This window comes from Choloepus didactylus, chromosome 7, assembly GCF_015220235.1.
Source record: "Choloepus didactylus isolate mChoDid1 chromosome 7, mChoDid1.pri, whole genome shotgun sequence".
Classification (NCBI taxonomy): Eukaryota; Metazoa; Chordata; class Mammalia; order Pilosa; family Megalonychidae; genus Choloepus; species Choloepus didactylus.
Genome location: NC_051313.1, coordinates 123,315,432 through 123,326,577, shown reverse-complemented (window position 1 = coordinate 123,326,577; position 11,146 = coordinate 123,315,432). Strand labels below are relative to the sequence as shown.

General features: G+C 39.1%; 1 protein-coding gene across 1 annotated transcript; it reads right to left on the bottom strand.

Moving 5' to 3' along the window:
* Positions 1 to 926: 926 nt before the first annotated feature.
* Positions 927 to 1,859, bottom strand: LOC119540269 (olfactory receptor 2G3-like). The gene has a single exon (XM_037844368.1). The coding sequence runs from the start codon at positions 1,857 to 1,859 to the stop codon at positions 927 to 929; it is 933 nt and encodes a 310-aa protein (XP_037700296.1).
* Between the last annotated feature and the right edge of the window lie 9,287 nt (positions 1,860 to 11,146).

Below are 11,146 nucleotides of genomic sequence, written 5' to 3'. Positions count from 1 at the left end.
TTTCCAAAATTGTTAAGTATGATTTTATAACATAAAATCTTTATGTTGATATCAAGGAAAACAATTTTGTAAATTCTTTCAAATATAATATTAATAAAACAACTACTATATAAATGCCAAACTTACATGTTTTTATTGTTTGGAAAGCAATTTGTTTTTTGTTTTTTTTAAATATTCAGACTTAGAGACAATACTTAAAACTGTGTTTGCAATTTGTCTTAGATTCCAGGTATGGAGCTAAATGATTGTACAAAAGAGACAAGAGATAATCTGGTCTATGAGATGCATAAAAGAGCTTCAGGACATCTCTCTTGGGGTTTCCTCTGTGGATAGGAGAGATGAGAAAATCCCTGGGTGTACTTAGTCCCATAAGCTGTTTCTTGAATGAACAAGAATCAGTAATCCTTCAAGTAAGGCCAATTGTTGCATAATTGTGGGTTTTCCAAATGGCGTTCACATTTCATGCAAACTATAGATAGAATATACACTGCCTGTACTGCTGTTAAATATGTGACTTGGAAAACAATGGGAAACATTCTCAGGTAAACCCAAACTTAATGCATTTATGATCCCAGTTCAAACACCATGGGGTAGATTTACTTCTATGATATGAAAACAGATTTGTTATAAGCATGACAGTTACTAGAGAAATAACCTGAAGATTTATGAAAATATATATGATAAATATTCATTTATTCATAGCCTTGCAAAGTAGCCCCAAAAGGAGACATGCAACATTTCCAGAAAGGAAGAAAACAAGGATTTGCAGAAGATAACTGCAGGATGCCATTGAAAGGAAATTTCTCACTTATCTTTATTTACATGATTGAGCCATTCTCTCCTACCAGAAAGGAGAATCCATAATTAGTTGATGCCTAAAGTCCCCAACATCTGAGGGATAAATTGAGTATATTTCATATTTCTGCTTAACTTGGGTCTCTTCTAAGCAGCCTCTTCAAAGCCCACTTAATGTCTTTGTTTCTCAAGGTGTAGATCAAGGGATTAAGAGAGGGTGTCACTACAGTGTAGAAGAGAGTGAGGAATTTACTGTGATTCTGTGTGTACTTGCTCTTGGGCTGGATGTAGACAGAAATTATAGTCCCAAAGAACAAAACCACAACAATCAGATGAGATCCACAAGTCCCAAATGCTCTCCTCCTACCTTCAGCAGATTTTATTCTCAGCACACTTCTAACAATACAACCATAAGACATCAGAATAAGCCCCAGAGGTATAACCACATAGAGGACAATAGCTATTGAGAGCTCATGTTCCAGGAAGATTGTGTCCACACAGGCAATTTTCATCAGGGCAGGCTCCTCACACATAAAGTCATCCACCCTGTGGTGGCTGCAGAGAGGCAATTGGAAAACAAGGACTGTTTGAACTGTGGACTCGACAAAACCACTGCTCCAGGCCAAAGGTGCTAGTTGCTGAAGAAGCTTTGGGTGCATGGTTATGCCATACTGGAGGGGCCAGCAGATGGCATTGAAGCAGTCATAGGCCATCACAGTCAGGAGGATACATTCCATAGATCCCAGCCCCAAAGCAAGGTACAGCTGGATCACACAACCAGTGTAGCTATTGGTCTTCTCAGGGCCCTTGAGATTCCAAAGCATCTGTGGGACAATACTGGTTGTGAAACAGAGGTCCAGGAAGGAGAGATTAGAAAGGAAGAAATACATGGGTGTGTGGAGTTTGGGGTTCAGATATGAGACCAGTATGATGGCTGTGTTCCCCATCAGTGTCAGAATGTAGATGACAGAGATGACCAGGAGGAGAACCATCTCCAGCTGGGGCTGGTCAGAAAAGCTGAGTAGGATAAAACCTGCTGGACTGCTCAAATTTGTTCTATGCATTGCTTCATTGTGAGTCGCCTTTCTTGGTCATTCTTACTTTATTCCTGTGGGGAGAAGATCAGATACCTTAACCAACAGGGAAAAAAAAACAAAACAAAACGTATCTCAAGGTTGAACATTTGAAGACTGAAATCATAGAGAGAAACACAGGCAATAAAATAATGCAAGAACTATAGAAGGTGATTTGCTATGTAGAAGAGGAGGTGAATACTTAAGTCATGAAAACATCTAATTCATTGTAAGGAGATACGTGAACTTAGAATAGATGTTAGAATCATATGACAAACTATATTTGAGGCATTTTCAAAATGGAAGACGATCTAAATAGGCCATCAATGTGCATGCTGTGGAAAAGTCAAACAAATTAAAAGTTAAAGATTTCTACTTATATAGAGACATGATAGTTAGACAATAGAAAGAATATATTAATTGAATGACACATTGATTAAGCAAGAGTGTGAGAGAGAGGGTTCATAGAGTTGGAGACACAGACAATATTCTTTCTGTTAGAAATATTTAAACAGGAGAGTTAGATGTGACTATACTCATTATAAAGTTATTTATTTTTCTATGAAGAAATAAGTACTCTAGGTAGAACTGGTAATAGAGTAAGGCAGGCTGCTGTTCTTTACCTATTTGAGGCAGTGATCTACAATAAAAACATTGCTCTGTAGAATCTGATTCACAACTCCAATTAACAAGCTATTTCCCCCAGCAGTACCAATGTTCAAAATGCTTTAGGATGATTTATTATGAATCCATGAATTCAGTCACCTAATGCAACTTACTGTTCTTTCATAAAGTAAATTGTGTAGAATTTGGATTATTAACTTGCAAAGATTAAGAAATGTGTTATTATCTCCAGCTACCTGTTAAATTGTACTGTGAAAGTTATCACCTTTCTGTATATATCTTATATTTTACAATAAGGAAATAACTGAAACTTTGGAAGTGTAACCCATAACATTCTTTGAAATTACCCACATAACTACTTGTTAAATTATACTTTGAAAGTTAACACCTGATATTTCACAGTACAGAAATAACTGAGATTATGGAACTGTAACCCATAATATTCTTTGAAACTTGCTCTCTACTTGTCAAATCATTGACCTCATGTGATCCAAGTCTAAAGCAGTTCTTAGAAACAAAGATAAGCTTAAAGAAAAGCTCTTCACTGGCAATTTCTTGTTTGCCCCAAATATCCTAACTAGTAAACAAAACCCAAAACTTTCTTGTATGAATCTGATGTCTGTTCTTAGGCAGTTATTGAGTAGTACAATTTAAAGAGAATATGCAGCTTATTTTCTTTCACTTTGGTAATAATAGTCAAATGGATTCTGAAATTTGCCAAGGTCACCTTAGTATTTGCTTTGATTGCAGGGTAAGCCTCTTCCAGAATTTTAAAAACAAAATGAATGTGACATTTGTGGTCACATTAACCTTCGTCTAAGTACTTTGGCAATAAAATAACAACCCAGGATGCTGTTACGCACCAGCATTGACATGAACTTTAGCTTACCCCACTTCCTCTACTACACAGAAAAGGATGAAAAGTGATAGATTAGTGCCCTCATTTTGACTGATGTAAATCTCCATTGTCTCAACTCTTTGCCACATGGATTTTTGTGCCCAAGAATAACCAATATTTTCCAAGGAAACCCCACCCAGAAAGTCCTACATCTGGTGGTGTCACAGCCCTGTTAGTCAAAATGAAGGTAAGGGGATTTGTATCTGCAAAGAGGATAAAGAAGTACATTTTCCTTGCTATGAATACAGTAAATATTGGGTTGTATAAACAAAGCTGCTTCTGTTTACTGAGAGCAGGAACCAGATCTGGATTTCCTCAACTTTTGAAACAAAATTTCCTTTTTTTTTTTTTTGTTACATAAGTAGAACCCTACCTTCCAGGAAGAATGACAATTCAACAGTAGAGGATGGTGTTGGCTTTGATAAAAGCTTCAGTTATGATCAGAGTTTGATGACAAGCAATGGAAGGACCATGTGGATGTACCCTGTTAATTCCAACTCTCTCCTGTAATTTCTTGGTTCAAACTGTCTGCAGTTGGATGGTGATTAGCTGTGTACTAAGTACATGTCTCTGGAGATCTTATCCACGGCAACTTGTCATGGATGTATTGAAGAGGGACATGGATCTCTGGAGAGAGTTGAACCACAGAGATTTGTGCTTCCTTTTTACAACAATGCAATCAATTGTATTCCACCTTCCAAACATATACAAAAACATGCATTTTTACTGGAAAGTCATCCCTAACAGAAAGGGCATTTAAAATAACAGGCAGTGAGAACATCCTTTTGTTTCACTGATAATAAAGTTTGCAAAGCTGCTAAGTTCTTTCATCTATTTTCCATGACATATGCTATTAAAATGGCCAATCTTATCTTCATAGTGTCTTGAAAGTTTCAGTTTTAAAATCTATTCATTTGTAAATTTTTCATTAGTTAAGTACTGTGTGTGTTGTACATATGTGTGCAGACATGCACATGTCCATGTGTACTTGGATGGGGTTAAAACACAATTGCTTAGGAGCTAAGAACTGCTCTATAGGGAACTGAGAAACAGGAAATGAGAAGGAAGTGAACTGTGATATATAGTATAAAAGGAGAGAGAGAATTGCAAATGTATTAACTTTTGAGAATTGTTAAAAGCAAACCTTCACATCACACAACAGAATTAGGCAACATTAGTATCACATTCATTTTGGAGCTATTATAATTTCTCTTTCTGTTTATATTTTATAAAGGAGATAAATATATCTTTAGAGTTATGTATATGCATTTATTTTGGACATTAGGATATTCATATTTTGAGGTTGTGTGTCCAAAAACATTTTCTGTTGAGGTACTTGATTGAACAGAATAAATAGACTTTTAAAACAAGGTGTGGGGAGAGGGACAAGATGGTGGAATGGTGAGGTGTGGAATTTAGTCACTCCTCTAAGGAAGCTGGTAATTAGCCAGGAACTTGTTTTTGGGGTCTCCAGTGACCAGTCATGCATCATACACTAGTCTGGAATGGGTGGAAAAGCTGAGATTGCAGCAAAATATGTAAGTGCTGCCAACCAGAGGTCTGGCACCCTCCCTGCCCAGACCCTGTGGACTGTCTTACAGCTGGCTCCCTGAAGGAAAAAAAAAATCTGCTGGGAGCAAGAAGGGGGCACAACACAGCCTCACCTGCAGAATTAATTAACAAATTAATTAATTAACTTTTGGATTTGGAGGTGTTCAAGGTGCTAGAGAAGGGCTGGGCTCTGGGAAGTGGGGACACATAGAAGTGGCACCCATTCCATGGCTCCAAAAAGGCTTGTTTTTTCCACATTTTGTCCCTTTTCTTCCTCTCTGACTCCTTATCTTTTTACACTTCAATAGCCCCCTGGCAAGGGCAGAATTAAAGCTGTTGAAGAGAAACTATCCAGATAATAGCCTAAAGCTCAAATCTTTATATACTCTATACTGACACTGACAAAACTTCTGGGCTGGGGAAAGGCCTTAAAAATGGATTTTTTTCTTTTTAAAATTTTTGTTTTTTCTTTTTCTTTCTTTATTTTAAAAATAACTATTCTAAGTAGTTCTTTACAGAAAGCCCCAGATTTTTGCAACTGGCCTCTGGACCCAGGCAACAGAGAGCTGAGATAGGTCTGAGAGACAAAGCAATGAACCTTGTCGGGGAGATAATTCCCTTAAGGGCTTAAATTCCCCAAGAAAGGGGGGCATGGTCCAGCTCAACTGGCAGCCCTCCTTCAAAGAACTCAGACCCCAGGGGCTGGAAATCAGAAACCAGCCTCAGTCAGCCATGTCCCCAACAGGGTCAGAATCAGCAGGAGAACTAAAGCCACCACACCTCCTTACACTGGTGGGGGAGCTGCAGACCTGGCAAGCACCACCTTCTGGACAAGATAGGAAAAGCACAGAGTCTAAAGACCTCATGGGAGGGTCTCATTCTCAGAGAAGCTCCATACCCTCCTCCTGAGACCTGGGACTCTCTGGACTGGGAAAACCTGACTGGGGTTGACAATATCTGAGGAGACCCTCTGAAAAACAGGCAGGACAAGAAACAGTAAAACAAGAGGTGAAAAATTCTGATCAACTAAATAGAACCTAATTTAGGGGTCTAAAATAAGTTGAACTGAGCACCAAAGATTAGGGAACAAAGCCAACCAATAAGAAAACCCTAGGTAAAAGAGTGAAAAAGAGCTCCAGAATAAACTAATTAGGAAAATCAGATACCTAGACAGCTTAAGATAATGAGCCATACTAGGAAACATGAAAATATGGACCATCCAAAGGAAAAAACTAATAGTTCAACTGAGATACAGGAGTTGAGACAATTAATGAAAGATGTTCAAACAAATCTCCTAAATCAATTCAATGAACTGAGGAACTGAGGGATGATATGGAAAAAGAGATGAAGAATATAAAGAAGACACTGGATGACCATAAAGAAGAATTCATAAACTTGAGAAAACAAATGGCAGAACTTATGGGAATGAAGGGCACAATGGAGAGATGAAAAACACAATGGAGGGATATGACAGTACATTTGAACAGGCAAAAGAAAGGAACAGTGAACTGGAAGACAAGACATTTGAATTTATACACACAAAAGAAAAGATGGTGAAAAGAATGGAAAGATATGAGCAGGGTCTTAGACAGCTGAATGACAACATGAAGCACATAAATATACATGTTATGGGTGTCCAAGAAGGAGAAGAGAGGGAAAAGGGCCAGAAGGTATAAGAGAAGAAATATTCACTGAAAATTTCCCAACTCTAATGAGAGATAGCAAATTACAGATTTAGGAAATACAGCATACCCTAAACAGAAAAGATCCTAATAGATGTACTCCAAGACACTTACTGATCAGATTGTCCAATGTCAAAGACAAAGAGAATTCTGAAAGCAGCAAGAGAAAAGCAATCCATCATATACAGGGAAGCTCAGTAAGGCTATGCATAGATTTCTCTGCAGAAACCATGGAGGTAAGAATACAGTGGTATAATAATATATTTAACACTGAAACAGAAGAACTGCCAACCAAGAATTCTATATCCAGCAAAACTGTCCTTCAAAATGAGGGAGAGATTAAAATATTTCTAGACAAACAGACACTGAGAGAGTTGTGAATAACAGACCAGTGCTATAAGAAATACTAAAGGGAATGCTACAGGCTGATAGGAAAGGACAGGAGAGAGAAGTTTGGAGAAGAGTGTAGAAATGAAGACTATCAGAAAGGGTAAAAAGAGAGAAAAAAATAAGATATGACATAAAATCCAAAAGACAAAATGGTAGAAGAAAGTACTGCCCTTAAAGTAATAACACTTATTTAAATGTTAATAGATTAAACTCCCCAATAAAAAGACACAGGATGGCAGCATGGATTAAAAAACAGGACCCATCTATATACTGTCTATGAGAAACTCACTTCAGACACAAGGACAAAAATAGGCTGAAAGCAAAAGGTTGGAAAAAAATATTTCACACAAACAACAACCAGAAAAAAGCGGGAGTAGCTGTTCTAGTTGGCTAATTCTGCAGAATGCAGAACACCAGAGATGGATTGGCTTTTATAAAAGGGGGTTTATTTGGCTACACAGTTACAGTCTTAAGGCCATAAAGTCTCCAAGGTAACACATCAGTAATCGGGTACCTTCACTGGAGGATGGACAATGGCATCCAGAAAACCTCTGTTAGCTGGGAAGGCACGTGGCTGGCATCTGCTCCAAAGTTCTGGTTTCAAAATGGCTTTCTCCCAGGATGTTCCTCTCTAGCAAGCTTGCTCCTCTTCAAAATGTCACTCACAGCTGCACAGAGTTCCTTCTCTTTGAGTCAGCTCATTTATATGTCTCCACTGATCAAGTCCCACCCTGAATGGGTGGGGCCATGCCTCCATGGAAATATCTCATCACAGTCATCACCCACAGCTGGGTGGGGCACATTCCAAGCAAATCTAATCAGCACCAAAATGTCTGCCCCACAAGACTACATCAAAGGTAATGGCATTTGGGGGACACAATACATTCAAACTGGCACATTCCACCCCCTGGACCCCAAAATGACATTATCTTTCCAAATAAAAAAGACATTCATTCCATCACAATATACAAAGCCTTAAATCATTTCAGTAACAAAAGTTAAGTACAAGATCCTATCAAAATCAATTACAGGTGTGGTGGGTCCTAAGGCATAATTCTCCTTTAGCTTTGGATCTGTGGACTTAGAGCAAGTTATATGCTTCCAATATACAAAGGAGGGACATTCATAGGATAAACATTCCCATTGCCATAAGGAGAAAGAGTAAGGAAAACAAGGTTAACAGGACCAAAAGAGTTCATAAAACCCACAGGACAAACTCCATTAGATTTCAAAGTCATTTACAGAACAATGTTGCATCCTTGGGGCTTGAGAGAGCAGGAGTCTAACCCTTCCTAAGGGCCTTTGTGGCAGCCCTTTCCCCTCCAAATGCTTGGGTGAGTGCTCTAACACATCCACACATTGGGAAGACCACCTTCTCGGCCCTACCGTCCTCAAACATCGGGGCAGCTCCTGGATTCCCTTCCATCTCCAGGGCACATGCTTAACCCCTTCAGAACAGTGTGGTGGCAGCCAGGCTCTCCCCAATTCCCTGGGGATGTGCTCCACCCTCTTTGGGGCTTGGGGTGGCAGGACATTTCCTAAGCATTGAGGCGGAAGGCCTGCCCTCAACTTCCAGGGCAAACTCACCCTTTTCATGCATGTGGGCTGCTCCACTCTCCCAGCCCTAGACCTCTTGACTCCAGACCTCAACCTCCATGGCTCTGTCTTTGAAGAAATGTTTCCTTGTTTGTTCCTTGTCTGTTTTCTCCAGTCCAGACTGGCAATGGCTCTGTCTGTAAAGCTCTCACAAAAATTCTGTTGGCTTCGCATGAAGCATGCAGGTGTCAAAGCCATCAGACAATAAGACTTTCCACAAATCCTTTCTGGATAATTCCATCTCTAATCTTGGCTTGTACTGAAATGGTGGCTGGGTTCCATATTTGGTTACATCCTCATGTTGGGCTGCAGCTTCTGGGATTCCACCCGCTGGAAGCCTGTAATTTTTGAAGCCATCAGCTTCTGGTTTCTTTGAACCCAAGAGTTCAGTTCTAAGTTTATCTCTCTCCACTCGCATTTTACTGTAAGCTGCAAGGAGAAACCAGGGTACATCGTCCACACGTAGTCTGGAGATCTCCTCAGCTAAGTATTCCAGGTTGTCACTTTCAAATTCTTCCTTCCATCTGACACCAGGACTCAGTTTTGCCAAATCCTCTGCCACTTTAAAACAAGGATCGCCTTTCTTCCAGTTTGCAACAACACATTCATCATTTCTGTTCAAGGTCTCATCAGAAGTATCTTTAGAGTCCATATTTCCACAAACAGTCTCTTCAAAGAGGTTTAGGCCTTTTCTATCAAGCTCCTCACAATTCTTCCAGAATCTTCCCCTTATCCATTTAAAAAGCTGTTCCAACATGCCTGGTATTTGCAAGCTCAGCAGCAAAAGCACCCCACTCTTGGTACCAAAATCTGTTCTAGTTTGCTGATGCTGCAGAATGCAAAACACCAGAGAAGAACTGGCTTTTATAAAAAGGGGGTTTATTTGGCTACACAGTTACAGTCTTAAGGCCATAAAGTCTCCAAGGTAACACATCAGTAATCGGGTACCTTCACTGGAGGATGGACAATGGCATCCAGAAAACCTCTGTTAGCCGGGACGGCACGTGGCTGGCATCTGCTCCAAAGTTCTGGTTTCAAAATGGCTTTCTCCCAGGATGTTCCTCTCTAGCAAGCTTGCTCCTCTTCAAAATGTCACTCACAGCTGCACAGAGTTCCTTCTCTTTGAGTCAGCTCATTTATATGTCTCCACTGATCAAGTCCCACCCTGAATGGGTGGGGCCATGCCTACATGGGAATATCTCTTCACAGTCATCACCCACAGCTGGGTGGGGCACATTCCAAGCAAATCTAATCAGCACCAAAACGTCTGCCCCACAAGACTACATCAAAGATAATGGCATTTGGGGGGCACAATACATTCAAACTGGCACAGTAGCTATATTAATACCACACAAATTAGACTTCAAAAGTAAAACAATTAAAAGAGACAAAGAAGGACCCTATATATTAATAAAAGGGTCATTCATCAAGTAAACATAACAATCATTAATATGGATGCATCAAGCTAGAGTGCCTCAAATTCATGAGATAAACACTGAGAACACTGAAAGGGAAGTAGATAATTCTACAATAATAGTTGGAGACTTGAATAAATGACTCTCATCAATGGATAGAACATCTAGACAGAGGATGAATAAGGAAATGGAGACATTGAATTGTTCAATAAATTATACTTGACAGACATTTATAGAACACTGCACTCCACAACAGAAGGACACACATTTTTCTCAAATACTCATGGAAACTTCTCTAGCATAGGCCATATGTTGGGTCACAAAGCAAGTCTCAACAAATTAAAAAAATATTGATATTATGCAAAACAGTTTCTTGGATCATAATGGAATGAAGTTTGAAATAAATAACAGACAGAAGGCCATAACATTCACAAATATATGCAGGCTAAACAACACACTCTTGGAAAGCCAATGGGTAAAGGAAGAAATTACAAGAGTAATTAGTGAGTACCTTGAGGCAAATGACAATGAAAAAACAACATATCAAAACTTATGGGATGCAGCAAAGGCAGTGCTGAGAGGGAAATTTATTGCCTTAAATACCTATATTAAAAGAGAATAGAGAGTAAAAATTGAGGAATTAAATGTTTACCTGGAGGATCTAGGGAAAGAACAGCAAACTAACCCCAAAGCAAACAGAAGGAAAGAAATAACAAAGACTAGAGCAGAAATAAATGAAATTGAGAACAGAAAAAAAATAGAATCAACAAAGTCAGAAGTTGGTTCTTTGAGAAAATCAATAAATTTAATGGGCCAGCTAGGCTCACGGAGAGATAGAGAGAGAGAGAGAGAGAGAGAGAGAGAGAGAGAGAGAGAGAGAGAGAGAGAGAGAGAGAGAGAGAGAGGGAGAATGCATATAGATACAAACAGAAATTGGAAAGGAGATGTAACTACTGACCCTGCAAAAATCAAGGAGATAATGAGAAGATACTATGAACAACTATATGCTAATAAACTAGACAACTTACAAGAAATGGACAGCTTTCTAGAAAAGCATAAACAACCAACATTGACTCAAGAAGAAATAGATGACCTCAGCAAACCAATTTGAGTCAGAGATTG

What these genes read in the sequence shown, in the direction of transcription:
- LOC119540269 (XM_037844368.1), bottom strand. Translation starts at nt 1,859, where the DNA reads ATGCATAGAACAAATTTGAGCAGTCCAGCAGGTTTTATCCTACTCAGC.